General features: G+C 40.6%; 1 protein-coding gene across 1 annotated transcript in view; it reads left to right on the top strand.

Annotated features, from left to right (window-relative positions):
* Positions 1–1,555: 1,555 nt before the first annotated feature.
* The window catches only part of cpxm2 (carboxypeptidase X (M14 family), member 2), a 31,166-nt gene continuing 14,026 nt past the window's right edge, over positions 1,556–18,695 (top strand). The window contains exons 1-5 of the mRNA XM_073489670.1: positions 1,556–1,877; positions 5,723–5,824; positions 11,712–11,821; positions 14,951–15,090; positions 18,343–18,427. Coding sequence (XP_073345771.1) covers positions 1,613–1,877; positions 5,723–5,824; positions 11,712–11,821; positions 14,951–15,090; positions 18,343–18,427 — 702 coding nt within the window. The 5' untranslated portion in view covers positions 1,556–1,612. The remainder of the gene's footprint in view (positions 1,878–5,722; positions 5,825–11,711; positions 11,822–14,950; positions 15,091–18,342; positions 18,428–18,695) is intronic.

Genomic DNA, 18,695 nt, shown 5'->3' with positions numbered 1-18,695 from the left:
GACACATCAGGATGGGTGTAGTCTGGACGAAGAGTGGGCGAGCGGCGAATGCCTGCCTTGCTGGAGAACGACTGTGCCAGCCGAGCCTCGAGCTGTCCACCCACTCCGGATCCTGTTCTTTTCTGTGATTAGCCTGCAGCCTCAGTCTCCTTTAAGCTCGCTCAGTCTCAGGTGTAAAGTCGGAGTTCTGCACAACCTTTTTGGACTTTTTCTGTATGCGATGTCTTTCCACATCAGTTATGTGTAATGAACCAGTGCATTTAAATTGGGTAGAGTCCAGGCGGGGCAGGGGCGCTTGTTATGGGATTATTATCTTTGCTTTAGTTTGTCTTGCCTCAGGTTGATGAAATGTCAAAAGCTGTACTTATTAGTTGTGCGAATGGCTCCATGAAATCCCACTTCTCCCTATGAATGAGTCTTTTAAGCCCAAGGCCAGACATTTCTTTGCTTGGCAATGAGTCCAAATGAATCTTAAACAACGGTTGGGATCTTCGTGATGAAACCTTTATCTTTTTTACCAAGATAAATCTTTGGAGCTGACAGAATATGGTTTCAATCAGGAGGTTGTCAGTGTGACTGCTGGCTTTTGGGGTCTGTTATTGTCTTCCCGTGAATGTGTGGCTCCATCAGCTGCTGTCGTCATTAGTCAAAAGGGGGGAAAGAGCTTCATGAGGAACAGACAGCGTTGACGTGATGAGCTGTGACACACAGGGCAACGCTCCATCCCTGCGTTGGAACATGCCTGGACGCTCCGCCGAGAGTTTGTTCTGGTAATGTGTAAATTACTGCAGAGTCCAAACAGGGCTCGGCTGCAAGCCAGAACAGCCTCGGCAAATGAGGCAGCTTGAAGAGGAGCAACAAGTTAATTGTCCTTCCCGGTGAAGAGATATCACACGGTGTTAGCTCAGTGCACTTTAACTAACTAACCAACAGCTGCACACCCAGCGAGATTCACTGTTTAAACTGCAACTGCTTGTGCCAGCTTGGGGTTTTGAACACACCCCTGCATGGATGAGGAGACTCGCCTCTGCTTCTCCTTTGGATACACAGAATCACAAACTGGTTTGAAGCTGTTTCCGTGTTGATTTTCCTGCAGGCAAGAAGAAACTTTATTCTGCTTAGAGAGCCTCGCCTGCCCCAGACAAAGTGGGAGGAGATGGAGATGAAAGCAGATCCTGAATGTGTCAATATATGTTATCCACAGAGATTTCTTTCCCCATTTCACTTCTACTCACACCAATAAAATGACTCTGCATTGTGTCAGCAGCCTGGACTGGTTTGAATCTGAAAAAGGGAACGAAAAAATGCTTTCTTTTTGAGTCACCTGCCAGCATCTATAAAGGAGAGATCTGCGCTGTCTGTCTCCCTGCCTCTTCCCTCTGTGTGTCTCCCTCCCTCACTGCATTTTTCCCAGGCTGAGGCGTCCATGGACCCTCTGGCTCCGCTGCTTTCGTCAGTGACTTGGAGCGCTCTGAGAACTTTGTGAACTCTCTGTGTCGGAGTGGGAAGGGAGAGGAAGGGGAGCAGTTGATGGGACGCAGCCCGGCAGCAGCAGCAGGCTCCTCTGGAGACGGCACCGCGACTCACAGCTGGAGATAATCCCCCCCGGGTCATGACAAGACAGCGCCTCAGCCTCCTAACCCCCCTGGCTCTGCTGGGACTCCTCGTGGGGCTCGCAGACCTCAGCCATGCCAGTGAGGATGAGGATTACTACATGCAGGAGCTGCTGACAAGAGATCAGTACAACCAGGTCCAAATGCTGGAGAAGCCTGTGGCCTCGATACCTGACAGGCATGAGCACCCAAGCCAAAACCCTGGCAAGAAAGTGGCAAAGGGCAGCAGGCAGACGGATAAGACCACAGATGATACAAAATCAGGTAAAAGAACTATCATCTCTTGAGAAAGTGTTCAGTCTGAAGCTCTCAGTAGCAAAACTTTATTCTTGCTCTAGAAATCCCTCAAAAAATCATCTTACCAGTGCCAGGGGAATCAATCAGCAATAATGATTTAAAAAAAATCTGACAGAAGGGGTTTGTGTGCTGCAACGTAAGCTGAAAAGTTGTGCTGAAACTTCTGAAGTTACCTTATGAGCACAGGTGGTACAAAATATCAATAGGGCAATATATCGTATCACCACTGATGCCAGATATCGATAATTTTATTGAAACATGCTGGCGCTCTGAGCAGATCCCACCTGCTAACTTGACTTTAGTTGTGGTGTAAAATCCCTGAACTTCATTTGAATTTATATAGATTTTAGTGAGGCATAGTTTTGTCCTATGTTTAAGAATTTTAACTCCAGAGCTGTTCTGCTTACGGGCTTTCGCCAGTTTATGGCCATTTTACATTGGAATGATGGCACACGTGGACAAGTTGCAGACAGTGTGTGTGCGTGTTAAAGAGGCACTAAGCTAACACTGTGTGTATTGTTTTTGGACACTGGTTTATTTCATTTGTCAATTTCTGTGAAATTGACACCACAATGCAGTAAATAAACACACAATTCCTGCTTTTTTTAAATTTTGTTTTGGGGTATTTTTTCTTCTATCCAGAGGTTTCTGATATCCAGAGGTGCGAAGGAACTTACTGTACTGAAGTAGATTTCTCAGGTATCTGTACTGTACTCGAATATTACATTTAAAAAACAGGCTTGTTACTTTACTTTTAATTCATCTGAGGGGACTTACAGATCATTTTTATTTTGCAAAGTTGCACGCACACAGATTTAATGACTGTAGTACACGTGTTTGTGTATGTGTGCCTGTGTGTGTGTGTGTTTGATATCTTTTTCAATAAAATAAACATGACAGGATTTGCTTTGGCATTAACCAGTAAAAAGCTAAAGTCATGAGAAATAAGACCTGGTTGTGCAACTTTTTGTGTCAGCTGATGCTTTTCAAGTAAAATTTGTCACACAACATAAAGCTGATAGTTGGATATTGAAGGTTAGCGTCTAGAAAGTTACTGCTGATCTGCTTTTTCACTCATAAACTCACACTGCACGATGATGAGTTCAAACAGAACATTTCAGGGACTTCAGAGGAGCAGCTGAATCCAATTCACATGGTGATGGATGTGCAGAGTGAAAACATCAACATTGACCTCCACAGGTAGCCCCCTTCCTCATTCCCCTCATAGATCAGAGCCATGTTCCCATGTATCTCCTGCACAACAGCAGGTTCGACAGGCTCGCGCAGGGCCCGAGGTCAGGACTGCATTACGTGTTGGAGCCTGAGCACGTGAAATCCACGTTTTTCCAAAGTGAGACGCAGCGGCGGTGCTGTCTCGCTCACATGAAAATGCAGAGAGCGCTCCCTGTGTGGGACTCTGAGCACATGCAGTAGCAGGTTTGTAGGTATGTTTGAGATCCTGCAGGGTGATTGGAGGACGGTAACAGGCGTGAGGGCCTTTGGTTGGTCGGTGGCGGATAATTTAGAGCAGCTGTGTCGACAGTGACCTCATGTCTCAGGCATGTGGACTCACGTGTCTCAGCAGGGATACCTGCTGCAGGTGGGACTACGGAGAAGAATAACAGTGATAACCACACAGCCACACAGAGCTGCTTGTTTTATCTCCACCACACTGCATCTTATTAACAAGATAAAGTGTTATTTTTACAGGCCCATTAATATAGACTGCAAGGACTTTAATATTACATTAGTCATAATAAAATCATCATTAAATTATTTTTAAATCATGCCAGTGGATGGTTGAACAAAAAGTGAGAAATCTTAATCAGAGGCAGAAAGTTACTAAATATATAATGGAGACATTGGACTCATAAATGTTTTTATATTAACAGTTGATCAAATAACTGTATAATTTTAAATTGGTCAATCATAGTGACAAACCCTGAGAGAATTATCACGCTGCCCAGCAGTCCTCCTCAGCGCTACAGAGCATTTTAGCACCTTTATGCTCATTGTTTTGGTTTTGCAGTCCACAAATATACTGCGTTGGTTCACTCTTACCGCTGTTTTCAGCAAATAACTTTGATAAACCCACTGTTTGCTACCTGCTCTGTACGGGACAGCACACAGACATAGTTGGCAACTAGCTGGTGAGGAACATAGGTGAGCAATTAGCAGCTGGAGCTGGCAGTTGTTGGTGGAGACCAAAAACGGAGCTAAAAAGAGTGATTATTGGATATATATTCACTTCAGATGAATGCTTATGTTGCTCTGTGTCCCTTCTGAAAGGAAATTGCAGCAATTACAGCTACTTCTGCTTAACCCCAAAGTGACAGTTTGATAGATGCATAAAAAACAATCAGTGTGTCCCCCAGTATCTATTTGTTTGTTTGTTTGTTGGTTGCCTGGTTGGTTGCTTGGTTGGTTGATTTGTCAGCAGGATTACACAAAAACTATTTGGCGGATTTCAACCAAACTTGGGTGGAAGATGGGTCACGGCCCAGAATAGACCGCATTAACTTTTGATGTGGATCCAGTTAAAGGGACGGTTCCTGGAGTTTATGCTCACTTTCTTTAACATTGCAAGATAGGGCGGACCTTGATGAAAAACGTCTGGTATATTTAGGTGGCTGGTATCTGAGTGAGAAGAATTTGATGCAGGTAAAATAAAAACTGGATCTAGCGTATTTAAATATGTTTTATTTGAATATTGGGTTATGCTATGCGGAATTAAAGGGGTCTGTTGGGTCTTGGCGGAGGTATGCACTCTACTGAGAACCATTTTAGTTTTCCTTTAATTTTATGGTGAAAAAACATTAACTTTTTCAATTTTGTAGGTTTTCTTTCGTTCCAATATTACTATAAAAAGCATAAAAAACCTTCCAAATTTAGTATTTTTACATTGATTCGAACATGTTACAGCACCTTAAGACTTCAATCTCTGAAATGTTTTCATATTTAAGTGCATGTTACTGCTTCAATATGTTTAACTTAAGTAGTTTTTCAGCATGTATTTGTTGTGTTTACTCTGTTATTACTACTTTGGCCAATCTGAAATAGCCATGAGTATCACCTGCACCTCACCACCGTCTAAATGATCATATCTCACAGCCTCCTATATCCGTTACGCTGGACCACATCTGCAGCTCGGAGTGCTGTTGAGGATTTAACCTGTTCCTAGAATGAGACAGGGATAAAGTCTTTCAGATGTGAGAAGGATTGTTATCACGTGGGGCCTATCCTGACCTGACACTCAGTCAAATAAAAATCACACACACACATATTGCTCTCTTCCATCTTCAGCTGCAATGTGACTCCCTGCCTTCACCCCGCCTCTTGTACAGCACACTTCCATGACTGATTCGAAACCTGGAGGCACTTTTCTTATATATTACTGTATTAAAAGAAATGAGGGCGCAAATTGAAAAAAGCAGCATTGGCATTGACTGTAATGGCATGTAAGGAGCACAAGAGTTAAACATTTTTAAATTCAGTGCCCGGAGATTGTCTCTTGGTTCAGTCCCCAATCTTGAATCTATCCATATGTGCTGGACTGAATCCAGCCAAAGATTTTTTTTTTTTCCTGTGTCAACAATATTCGTTTTCCCTCCCTATGTAGACAACAATGAATCAGCAGTTTTAAAAGGTGACCCGACCTGTAAAAGCCCCCATAAATGAGTCTTGTTTTGGACAATTTTCACTTGTTCCATTGCAGATGTTTTACTTATAACACGCAAGAAACACCTTGTATTCATTCATTAGTTTTTCCAGTGTAATTTCCATTCCTGTACTAATGTAATTTCCTTCCCCAGTGAAAACAGCCAACAAAAAGGCCGAGAAGAACAAGAAGAGCCCCCTGAAAACCCCGAACAGCATCTCAGAAGGAGAAGGACACTACAACGCGATAAAAGAGGGTGAGTGAACAATCGATGTCGCTCTCAGTTGTTATGGTGAAATTCATGATCTCATGAAATTCATCTTCCCTCCGAGGTGCAGCGATCGTTTCTCCGCTTTCACGGGAGCAGTTGAGATGACAAATATTTTGGAAAAGAGTTTTCAGAAAGCAGATTTTCCCTGAGAGCAAAAGTCTGGCAGGATAAAAATGATCCATTCAGAGTGGAGCCACAGAAGCACTGATGTCCTCTTTGCCTATGAAGCATTGTGTTTAGTTTCCATGGATCACAGTATATTTGCTAAACCAGAGCCAGGATGCCCCGGTAGCCTTCCTGTCACGTCGATGACAGATTAAACTTGCTCGACTTAAATCGTGATTCCGGGGCAAAGCACATGTGCTTTGACCTCAGACTTTCCACAGCTCTGAACGCACTGATATCGCCCTTATTAGACTTATTTACAGTGTCAGACAGTTCTTGCTTAAAGGGAAGCTGTATTTAATAGCGCAGGGAGGTTAAGAGTGGCTGTGGTGTCCAACTGTGAATTTGTGTGTTTATGTTAAGGCTATTGTGAGGAACCTACTGAGACAGACAGAGAGGCTGCCATTTTTAATTTGGCACTTGGGAACGGGAACAGAAAGTTAGATTTTCTTGCATGTTGGAAAATGGGAACTCGACATGCCGACACGCCTGGCACAAAGACACCCACACAGTCAAAGTCTGGAAGGCTCGGGCTCCCAAAATCATGTTTTCACGGCTGTGACTGTGACTCAACACCAATCTGTTTTCCAAGTTTATTTCAGCGTCTCCTGGTAGCAGCTGATTTATCCAGGTCACAAAAATCATACACCTACAATGTAACAAGTTCATTACTCAGATTTAGAAACTGTTTAGCCTCCAAATTTTTAAATTACAAAGCCGTCTTTGAAGGTGTAGCAGAAACCCAGTGCCTGCCACATCCACACACACCCGAATCAATAGGGAATTCATTAAACGGGGTCTCTGAGACCAGCAGTCAAAGTTTGATTCAGCGGATGTCTAACAGCTCATTCATCGTTCCCATCAGACGCGACCATAAACAAGATGTTTCCGCGCGGATATCACAGTTTGTAACATGTGCACAGTCAAGCTGCAGAGGCTGATTTGGACCAAATACTTCTGAGTTTTTGACAGATTGGCCTGTTGAAAGTAAAAATTGTATCATAGGTTGATGTGCAGCTGATGATGTGTAATGATGTTTCAGAGGATGAGTCACATCAAGATGTTGAAGGATTTTTTTTCTTTTAAAGAGACACTATGCAACTTCTTACAAATGAAAAGATGAGTTCATTATTATTAAAAATAAAATATCTTGTTGCTAAATGACATACACAGACAAGATTTGCCTTTATAGCCTATAGTCTGGTATAAACAGGATCTTATTGTGGCTTATGTTAGCTAATGTTTTTCAAATCTAATATTACCGGCACTGTTGAGCCAAAGTTTACCTGATCTCACTTTAACATCTTATATTTAGACACAACTCCTGTTTAGCTTGTTGCTCCTCAAGCTTGTTTCCTCAAAAATTTAATGTGGTATAAAAAAGGGCCAAGAGCTCTTTGTTTGAGAGCTGTTTACTGTCCATATGCATTATGATATGAATAAATCATACACTTCAAGTATTTCAATACTGTACCACCAGATGTGAAATAAGAACTTGTGACACATGACCAAACTTTGATCCTGGAAATTGTTTTTTGGCCTCAGCATGTCTCTCATGGCACGTGGCCTAAATAGCAACATACAGCGCCTCAAACCGCCTGCTTTATCATTTCTGCTACACATTATTGTTGAAGCCAGATGTTGTGTTCCTGTGTGGGTCCTCTTGAGAAGCACTGCATGCAGATGGTGATAATGATTTAGGGCTATGCAACATGGCAGGCACCCATCAATTTCTTCGCCCCGCTAACCTTTATCCTTTTGGGCCGCTTCGAGGGCCGGCTTGTCCCTAATATGTTGTGATCGCTGCATTCAGAGAGCCTGAGGACTTGCAGTATGTGTCTGATTCCAAGATGATTTTAAATATAGGAACAAGTAGCTGTACACTTGTTTTACCGCTGTATAGAGTTGCTGTTACTACACTAACTGTTCTTCGCCTCCGGCTTGTTAAACAACAGTTTTACAGCAGGAATTAATTTGCTCTCAAGCTATGTTTGCTTTATGCACCAAACATAAATTGTGTCATGCATGTGTGGATTTTGGATGCTGATCTTCTTTGTCTCTGGCTTCTCTGACAATCCTCTGCATTTGATTGACGGTCTTCAGCGTCTCATACATATCAGGCTGCTGGAACAGTTATTCAATGCAAAGCCAGCTTCCTTTATGGATTAAATTTACTTTTTACTGCACAACTATATGTCCAACTTCACATGCTGTGAAAGCAAAAAGCCCAGATCCACAGTAAGAAAATTCCTTCGTGCCTGTTAAACTCCTGGGTGTTCATTTGTGAAGGCAGACCTGGCTCTATGACAGCGACATGTGCAGCATATGCTGCATGTACAAACAGACCGATGCCCAATCGGAAATTCTTGCGCTGAAATTCCATCACTTTGATCCAGGGAAGTCTGCAAACAGCTTGATCTGACCCAAAGAGCCGTTGGGCACAGGGGATTTCACACGTCAACCTTGATTTGCCCATTTGGCCCTCACAGGGTGATATCCATTGTAGTGTAAAAGATGAGCCAATCTCACACAAAGACCCCTTTTTATAGCGAACACCATCTCAGTTTCTGCGATTACTTAAAGACAGGCATTTGTTCAAATGAACTGCAAACTCCCTCCAGCATCAAAGCAGAACATTTTTAAATGATGTGCAGCTTTTTCTTTTAAAGACCATGTTTTTCCCAAAGTAAAGTCTGAGTGCCTTGAATACTGCTGCGTGCCTGCCAAACCGCTGATGTGGCAACAGCAGGTGTTGATGGATAAGTGGTATGCAAGTGGAGTTAATTACAAGATAGTTATTCATATTGATGATTGCTAATTTCCACCATATGATCACGCAGTTCCTTTAGTTTGGGATGGGAGGATACCTGCACAGTAACAGTACTATTATAGTATCATCATTGAGAGTAATGACATGTGGTTTAAAATGCACTTCCAACATAAAACAGGAACAATAAACAAATAAATTAAAGGATTCAAAACAACGTAACCTTTGAACAACATGTTTGTTTGTTTCAGCATTTAAGACAGGAAACACCTTCATACATGGAACAATGTAATTTACATTGGAAAAGAAGCTGATATTGATTTCATGCCTCAAAAATGCCTCTGCAAAGTAAGACTTAAAAAAACTGCAAGGTTACGTTGAGTATCATTTACATCGCAGAATGTCTGCGTGAGTAAACATGGAGCCATACTGTACAACATGCCTTTAGTGAGACGTCAAGGTCACAAACTCCGCGGCATCACGTACAGTGCGGCGCTGCGCTTCACAGCTGTGTCTCCACTGATAAGACATCACAATCAGTGTCCTCAGGAGCATTCAGCCTCCGTCTGAGAAAACAAATCTGATGAGCTCATAGTGATTTCATCTGGATTATTTCAGCTTAGAGACTTCAATAAACAACAAGACAACCAGACAAAAAGACATTACTAGGTTGCATTATGGGATTATCTTTATGTTCAATTTCAATTTTATGTTGTGACAACGCTGTGTTTATGCTCTGGGTAGGTATATGTTAGGTTGAGGAAAAGATTACATTTCAGGTTGCCTGGTTCTGTTGCCACAAACACGACTGGAAATTGTCCCATCACCTTGTTAAGATCTGGTTTTCATGTCACTTACAGCTTGAAAATTTCCCGCCGTCTCATTAAAAGTGTCCAGAGGTTTTGTGCTTACATTTATTGAAAGACAGTTGTCTCTCACTTGGGCAGCCATCGTGCCGAGCTGTCACACTACCGCCACCCTCTCCTCAACCTGACATAAAAGTCACCTCATACATGTCATCTGAACAAAGAAGTGTTGATGTGAGGTGATGACTGGGCAACACGTTCTCACTCCCAACAAGTCAAATTTGGCAGCTCGGTCAGTGCCCTCAAGCTTCAAACTATGATGCTCTACCTCAATTCTTGCATTAGTTTTTCATGTGAATGGCTATGTGGTCAAGGTAGCACTAATGCATTATATGAAACATCTGGTTAGATAAAGCGTGCTGACAAACAGTTCACATAGTATGACATATTATCACTTTTGGAATGTTAACATTTTCAAACTGTCACAGTTTGGTTATGTTTAGGCTAAAGAAAATACTTGGTTATGGTTAGGAAATCATACTTTTGGTTGACATAACTAACGTTTCTTATGTAAGTAATCAGTAAGGTCATTTAGGTACATTCACTTACTTAACAAATCACTCTTGACTTTCACTCTTGGTCACAATGGCAACGCAAAGCCCGGTCTCCGGAGGAACAGTCCAGTGAATGACCTGTCTAACCACACTTTGACCTGGACTTTCTCACTCTTTGTACTACTGGGCTACAGCAGCGCTTCAAGAAGTGACGCTAGAGGGTATGGCATCAAACTGTGAAGCGTAGGGCTCCTGACCAGGTGGCTGGATTTGTTGCATTGTCGGTGAGAACCTGGATAGGGATGAAACATTTTAACGCATCTATGGTAAAATGCCAACATATAAGTCTGAGGACATGGCTGAGAACTAGAGATATGTTGTGCAAAAAGTTATGAAGGATCTCACAGTTTTTCACGCGTTGACCCGTTTATCGGACTTGCACTGGAACCCTGTTAGTCTAGCATACATACCGCTGTTTCAGCATACAGTGGGCATACACACACGTAAATGACGGCTCACATATAAGCACATATCTCTCTTTTGATTAAATTGTATAAATCAGGTTTTTTGTGCACTCCAGCAAATATAGATCACACCAGTGTTTGTTCATTCATCTGTTTTTGCAAATGAACACATTGAATGTAGTCAGCAAGATGATACAACCTTGGTGTTTTTTGATCCTACAACCTGTGGATTCACAACATCTGAAAACCAAATTTGAAATCACCATGAGAGAGAGGGAGCTGAAAAAAAGCCTTTCTGACATTTAAATACATTCCTGTATAATGTAATCAAAACATTATACATCTTTTTACCTTTAAACATGCCTGTCAGGTTTGCAGCTGTAGCTGCTGCAATTTCCCATTTCCTCTCTTTCATGATATTGCTTTAGTCATTTCCACAATTTAATCATGTATTCATGGTGCAGTTAGATGGCTGTGACAGGTGTGCATTGCGAAATTACAATAAGGAAGCGTTCATAGTATACAGTCATTAATCAACCATGAAGATTGATTTGAAATTCACAGCAGATTAGATTTCAAAGCCTGTGACGTGCTATTAAACTCCATTTTATTCACACAGACTCACCTTTTATGATTTGTTTATACGTAGAAGTATGTAATGTTTGATGCACAGGAACTTATTTGTCTCAATTCAAGCTTAAAGTCTGAGGTGGCGAACAAATTAGCTGAGATTCAGACTTGCTTGATGAAAGACTTTCCATTTTGTTGTTTTTCGGCAGGCAGAAAGAAGAAGCATCGATGCTGATAATGGCCGATATCAGGACAAACTGCTTTTATTTGTGCATTTCACATTATTAGAATGACACAATTCACTATCCTCTATGTGTTGACTACTTTAGGTTTTCTGTATAGAGCTCCTTTTATAAGATCTCCCCAGTAACAAACAGAGTGCAGCTGCTGTCTTGTTTGCTTCACACATTTGCTCATTACTGTTGAGTCTGGCTATTAACAAACGCAGGAGCTGTGAATGCTGTGCAGAATGCTGTTGAAGCAATGCAATACACATGAAACATAACATTTACCAACACAGGCCAATTTTTCATTCTTGTTACCCAGAATGCCCTCCAATGGGACTGGAGACACTGAAGATTGATGATTTCCAGCTCCACGCTTCGACTACGAAACGCTACGGCCTTGGCGCACACAGAGGTCGTCTTAACATTCAGGTAAGACGAGAATGTAAAGTGTCGGAGTAGCGTGGGCACGCTTGTTAGAAATGTCGGGGCTTGCATAACAGCTTGGAGGCGTATTTTTCGACAAAGCCAAAAATAATTGAGAGATAGTATCTTTTAATTCCAGGATCAGTTTAAGTTCATCTTTGGAAAGATGTCGGCTTTTTGCTCCAGTTCGACGTGGACGACATTATCATTCTGCTTCAGCTCGCAGCGTATTTTAATACTTCAAGGCTTACTCAACAGAGAAAGTAATAGTGTTGCCATCAAACCAAAGGCACATCCCCAAACCTAATAAAAAGGATTGGCATCTGGGAGAAGAGGTATTTCCTGTTAGTGCAAGCTGTGCTGTGAGGGTATTAGCCCGCGTATGGTCTGCAGCGAGCCTCGTCTTCTGCTCCGCACTGCACAATTAATGAAACACACACACACACATGCTCTTAATTCAGACAAGACTGAGGCGAGGCATTATGTTTCAGGAAATCAACAAAACAAAAGGCTTATTGTTTGGGTTGTGTGTGCACCTCCGTGAATGACTGTGTGTCGGGGATCATAGAGGGACAGAGATAGTGTCCGCTCGAGAGAACAATTATCTGTAAATCAGGAGAAAAAACATGGAAAGCAGATGTAGCCTGTTGAGTCAGGCCTGTGGCCAGTGAACTTGGGTTTATTTCCACTTTTGTTGCTGCTGCAGTTTGTTTAGATTCCAGACACCAACAGTTCTGTGGCAGATTTAACTTTCCTTTGATATTAAGAGATGCACACTGACAGGAAACATGAACAAAATGGCACAAACCCTCCAGAAGTGTTTAGAAAGTTAAACACTGTAGTCCCTATCCTGCAGTGAAAATACATATAGTAATTTATGTAAGTTATGGGTACATGTGCCAGATTTGTTTCATTCAAACGTCTGCACCTGGATTGGCACAAAAAAACGAATCACTTGCTCCACGGCCAAACCTCATATCCATATTCCATTCAGATCTCTCCTCTGAGAGGTTTCATATTCAACAGGACATAAAACAGGCCCTCCTCAGCGGAATAATTTTCAGATAACACAAATAATTCAACGACTAAATAGACGTGGATTTTTGTTTAAGGTATTTGTTTCATTGAAGTTGAACACCTGCTTCTCATGACTGAAGCATGCCTCTCCTCTCTGCGAGTAATTGAATGTGGGTATCGTTTAGAGACGTTTGCACACACAAGAACGCATCAACCAATCAGCTTAAGTGTGTGTGTCTAATGACTATGGTTGATTTATTATACATGCGGGTGTTTATGGGATGCACTGTTGCCAAGTACTACGCTAAACTATGTCTCTGCTTTTTACAAGGTCTAACATTATAGATGCATACGACTTGTACATACTACATTTCTTTTCAGCCCCCCGGAGGGTTTTATGCACTTCTCCTTTACTTACCCCTTGCAAATCAAGCTTTTGATTTTCTTTATGTGTAAATATAATGACAGCTAGACTCTAACACAGACTTATCTATCTCATTAGGTACACCTGTGTAATGTAATGCAATACAATATAACAGCTCTGCCACAACTTCTACTTTAATATTTTATAGTTCTATTTTAATTTTAATTTTTATTGCTTGTATTATCTTTTATAATATGAACCACATGTCTTTTATTGCAGTATTATTGATGAACTTTTTTTGTTTGGTCTCCAAATTATTTTTTTTTCTATGTCCTTTGTCAATCATTTGTAATGCACTTTGTATTACATTTGTTTGATTGATTGATTGATTGATTGATTGATTGATTGATTGATTGATTGATTGATTGGTCCAAACTACAACCTCAATAATGAACATGCAGTTAAATTAATACATCTCTGACAGTGTCAATCAAACTCTCTGAACATTATTATTATTATCTTTGTAAAGGCAGAAATGTTGTATTCAATTGCGTTACATCGTACTGGTGTATGTTGTGTACATTTACTTAAGTACTGTACTTAAGTACAATTTTGAGGTACTTGCACTTGAGTATTTCCATTTTCTGCTACATTTAATATCAGATACTTTTACTCAAGTACTATTCATATGGGTGACTTTCACTTTTTACTAAAGTAATATGTTCACATGTTATCTTTACTTTAACTCAAGTATGTGGTGGCCAGTGAGTGTAGTCCATAAAGTCATATTCAGTGGAAGCAACTTGGAAAGCTCCACTAAACACGAAACATGTTTAAAAGTGAAAAAATATGTTAAATGTTAACCTAATACTGTTCATAAAACCTGACATTATTTCATAAATGTGATAGATCATCAATTAATAATGACATTGTCCCAATTCCAATCTTAATTTACAGTATGTACCTTTAATATGGAAATGCAGGTGTTGAGCTCTTCCATGTTTATCTTGAAATAATTAGCTGTTCCATATATTGTACAACACTGTTCGTATTGTACATCAAAGAGAGTTGACAGTTATGATAAAGAGGTTGTGACATTCTGCACTCAGCATGTACAGTGCAGCATGTCATCATAATGTTTACATTTTGGATGAAGATGATGAACGATGTGGTCTGTCAGCATATGATGTGACTGTTCACACATCTCGCCATGAGCCGACAGTGTCAGCCGGTCGGGGCTTTATGAAGATAGTATCATTTCATGCATTATAATTAGTTTAACATTTTCATCTGTTGAACCAAGCAAGTGTCATGAAAGTGTGTCTTCACGTTACAACAATGAAACACTCAAACTGGTGCAGAAAAATCAGGAATGCAGGGAAATGGAAAGCTCTGTCTGACAGATGTGTCCTGCGTTCATTCCCGTAACTTCACTGGCTTTGTTTGACTTTTGTTCACTCACTTCAAATACGATCTGGTCAACTTTGAGTAATGTATCCTGTACCCGTATTTATCATGTTAGACCACATTCTTATCTAAGGAACATATTTTAGACTGTCAAAGATTAATATCTAAGCCTTGTTGGCTCCTGCGTACTACAGCCTCACCACTGTGAACACTGTAATAGAAATCTTTATTGAATTTGTAACATAAACAAGAAAAGGCAGAGGTCGTCAGCATCACCAGCTGAACCATACATGGCTTGTGTATTTGTGTTTCCACATCTGGGATAAAATCCTGTTCCTGGCCTGCAGGCTGGCCTTTATGAAGATGACCTCTATGACGGGGCCTGGTGCGCTGGGAGAGATGACCCGCTGCAGTGGTTCGAGGTGGATGCCAGGAGGCTGACCAAGTTCACGGGGGTCATCACACAAGGCAGGAGCTCCCTCTGGTCGTGAGTAGGAACCCTGCAGACACACACACAGAGAGTTGCAGATGGTTGAGGATGAGGATTTTCTTGTCCAAGCTTGAAAGGATAAATGTCGGGGGTGGATTTTGTGCCAGTTCTCTATGTTGCCTTTAATCCTAGTGATATCTGATGATGTCTGTTTGAAGGTTGTTTTAAGCAACTAGTGGACATTCATTAACTTGATAATCCAGCACATTTTAAACAATGTTTTTGCAATTATAACATTACACATTAACACAGTCAGGCTCAGCCGCAAATAGCATATCATCAAATTAAAGGCGAGTAAATAAAAATAATAATAATAATTAAAACTCCTTGTTTTCCCTTAGTAATGTTAGCTTTTATATGGAAAGGAAATATGAAAAGGATAGACACAAGAGGCAGGTCATGCAACAAAACAGTAGGAACCATAACACCATGTTTGCCATCTTAACATGTGAGCATATCTTACTAATAAAGTAATCCATCCAATAGCTGTTGGACATTTTACTCAAAACAACAAATGTGGATCTTTTTGCGGCGCTAAAGGAAACATCAGGGAAACAAACCCGTCCAAACAAACGACGGGAAGTAGACAGACAGCAATAAAAGTTCCATAACGCTAAATGACTCTTGAAGTTTCCTCTAATCCAAACTGGAAAATTTGACTTCGCAAATACAAACAAACAAGCTTTTCAAGCTCGTCCAAATGGCACCGATCCTTCACTGGTGTTTGGCCCTTTTCACAAGTCTTCTCAGATCCCATCGCTGTGGGATTAAGGATTTATGAGTTTGATCGATTGGAGTGCAAGCCTCATTCTTTCATCTCTCTTTAAAGGTCACTACATTATAAAAATAACACTGGAGGGAAGAGATTTAACTGCACTGTAAGCTTGTTCATCACACTCAAATGATAGGAAAAAATGGGATATAACGAGTAGAGAGTATTCTTTAAACTGTACAAATTGTTTTACTTTAATGATATTTTCCAGTAAACGTTTACTGACTACAATTTTAGATGAGTCATCCAGCTGCGTGCTGCTAACAGTGTCTGTGAAGCTTGTTAAAATATGACTTACAGTGCCATCAAGTCTTTGTGGTATCTTGTGTACATAACTTCAAAATACAAAGGGACCTGTATAATCTCACCTCCCACTGCCTCAGCTCATCAGTACATTATAGTCTGCTGGGTCTATTTAGAGTATGAAGACGTTTTCGAACCCGCCTACACGTCCCCATATTACTTGTGTTTTGTTTTGGAGAAAGTTACAGTACGTGTAGTCATAGTACTTCACCCTGGTTTCTCCATAATGCCAGACCTGACTTTAAGCTCTTATTACATTGGGGAACAATCCAGACAATTGTCCTCACTGAACAGGCTTGGCCCAAAATGTTATTTTATTAATGGCTTGAGGGAAGCATTTTCAAACAAACAAACACAAAACTTTATAATGAGTTTTTAAGTTCTAGTTAATGGGTTTATTCATGTTCATAAAATCACTTACTTGTGCTGTCAGGATAATCCAGTCATGACAACAACTTTAGGGTTTTTAAGTCCAGTATAGCGGCATGTTAATACATTTCTCAAGTCCATGAGCTATTAAGTATTCCATGACATGGCAGTGGGTCATTAGTAAAAGGTTCTTCCACAACAATAATCAATCAAGTTGCTTGGAAAGTCAAAGGTTTAATAATCAATCGATCAATTACACTTGTGTAGCATGTGCAGTTCAAAGTGCTTTACAGATGATTGACAAACTCAAAAGACTAATTACTGTATATGCTTGTAAGATAAACGGGTAAACAATGGCACACTTATGAATAAAAATGTAAATATATAAAACCAAAATGCATACAAAAAAATCAAAGTGACACAAAATGGATAAAAACAATAAAATAGATAAAAGACAATTCAAAATTTAAAACAAACAAACAAAGAAAAAAAAATACAAGATGAATTTTCAAAAATCAAAGCAGAGAGCCAGGCTATAAAGTTTGGTTTTAGGTTACGTTTAAAGACATCAAAACTCTCCTCAGGATCATTACTAATCTGTAAAGCATCAATAATGGATTTATTAACTTAGAGCAGAGCCAATGGTCACTATATAGAATGATTTTTGATTTTCTTCTATTTTTGTGTCAAGCAGACAAAATTCATGACCTTCATGGAATTACAAGCAGCGTTACAAGGAGGTTCTCAAAAGTCATACTTGAATAAAAGTGTCAAAAATGTAATCTTCTGCCTTTCCTCCAGATTGTGGCAAATGAAATCTGCTCCTTAGAGAGTAGCATCAGTCTTAGTATTAATATGCCTTTATGTAAAATGATTTGTGGCAACACTAAAGTGATAGACTGAAGAGAAGCGTTTTTTCATTTAAAAATACTCCTTTTTTCATCAAGGAATCCCCACAACTACTGTTGAGATTTTTCCTTACCACCCACTCTGCTCTGTAATAATATCTGACAACTGTTGGCCTTTGTTCTTTTTAATTGGAGAGGGTGGCACAGACTTCTGGAAACTGCTGTGTAGTTAGAGAGCATGGGGAGAATCTTCATCAGGCTGTGTTTGTAATTTTCCTTGCAGGCCAGCGCGATCTAAGGGCGCAGAAGACACCCATGCCTGAGACAGAATATCTCTGCAATTAGCTCTGTAGGGCATGTAACTGTCTGCGGTGCAGAAACTGGGGGGTTTCTGTCTATAACAGCGCTTTAATTAGCAGAACTGGGAATTCTTACCAGACTGGACCAGCTCAGCACTGATGTCTTTATCCAGAAGCATGGAAGTCACTGCCAACCTACGTACTGCACACACTGGGAAGAGCTCTGTCTGGCACGATGGGACATTAAGTCATCAGTGTTTTTCCAACAGTCGTAGAAACACTGTATTATCCTGATGTTTTCACCTCTCTGTGCACTACCGAAGCTACTTCTAAAGGATAATACCAGTGTGTTGCACTTCTCCAGTATATTATACATAAATGGCAATTCAGTCTGATTGGCAGGAATTAGAGACTTAAAACTCGACCCAATAAAAACATGCAAACTTCACGTTACAAAACTTTAAGTAATAAAAGGCTTAAGTGACACTTTTCTGACCTAATTTCCCATTTTCCTATTTTTAAACAGACGTTCACCTCGTGAGAATTAAGCGTGTCAGGATGTGTGCTGAGCTGCTTCCTCACATTCACCTCAGTGCTCCATTTGTGTTGAATTAAGCCTGAGTTCATATTTCTTTTCTTCCCCTGCTGACGTTAACAGGAGTGACTGGGTGACCTCGTACAAGGTCATGGTGAGCAATGACAGTCACACGTGGATAACACTGAAGAACGGCTCAGAGGACTTGGTGAGTAACAGTCGTGACATTTAAGCCACGTATCTCACACGCTGTATCTACAAAGTCGGTAATTATTATCACACCGCGAGGCTTTTGAGCTCAAGCATTATTATGTGTACTCCGTGTAAACTAGCCTCATGTAGAGTCTTGTTTTGTGTGTCCCTGGTTTACTGGAACCAGATGGAAAAATGAAGTCTTGCTTGATAGCAATTACAGGAGAAGATTTAGATCTCTGCTCATTTCCAAGCTTAATGAGCTGAGAGGCAGTAGTAAATAA

This window comes from Pagrus major, chromosome 20, assembly GCF_040436345.1.
Source record: "Pagrus major chromosome 20, Pma_NU_1.0".
Lineage (NCBI taxonomy): Eukaryota > Metazoa > Chordata > Actinopteri > Spariformes > Sparidae > Pagrus > Pagrus major.
This window is presented reverse-complemented; position numbering and strand designations above follow the sequence as displayed.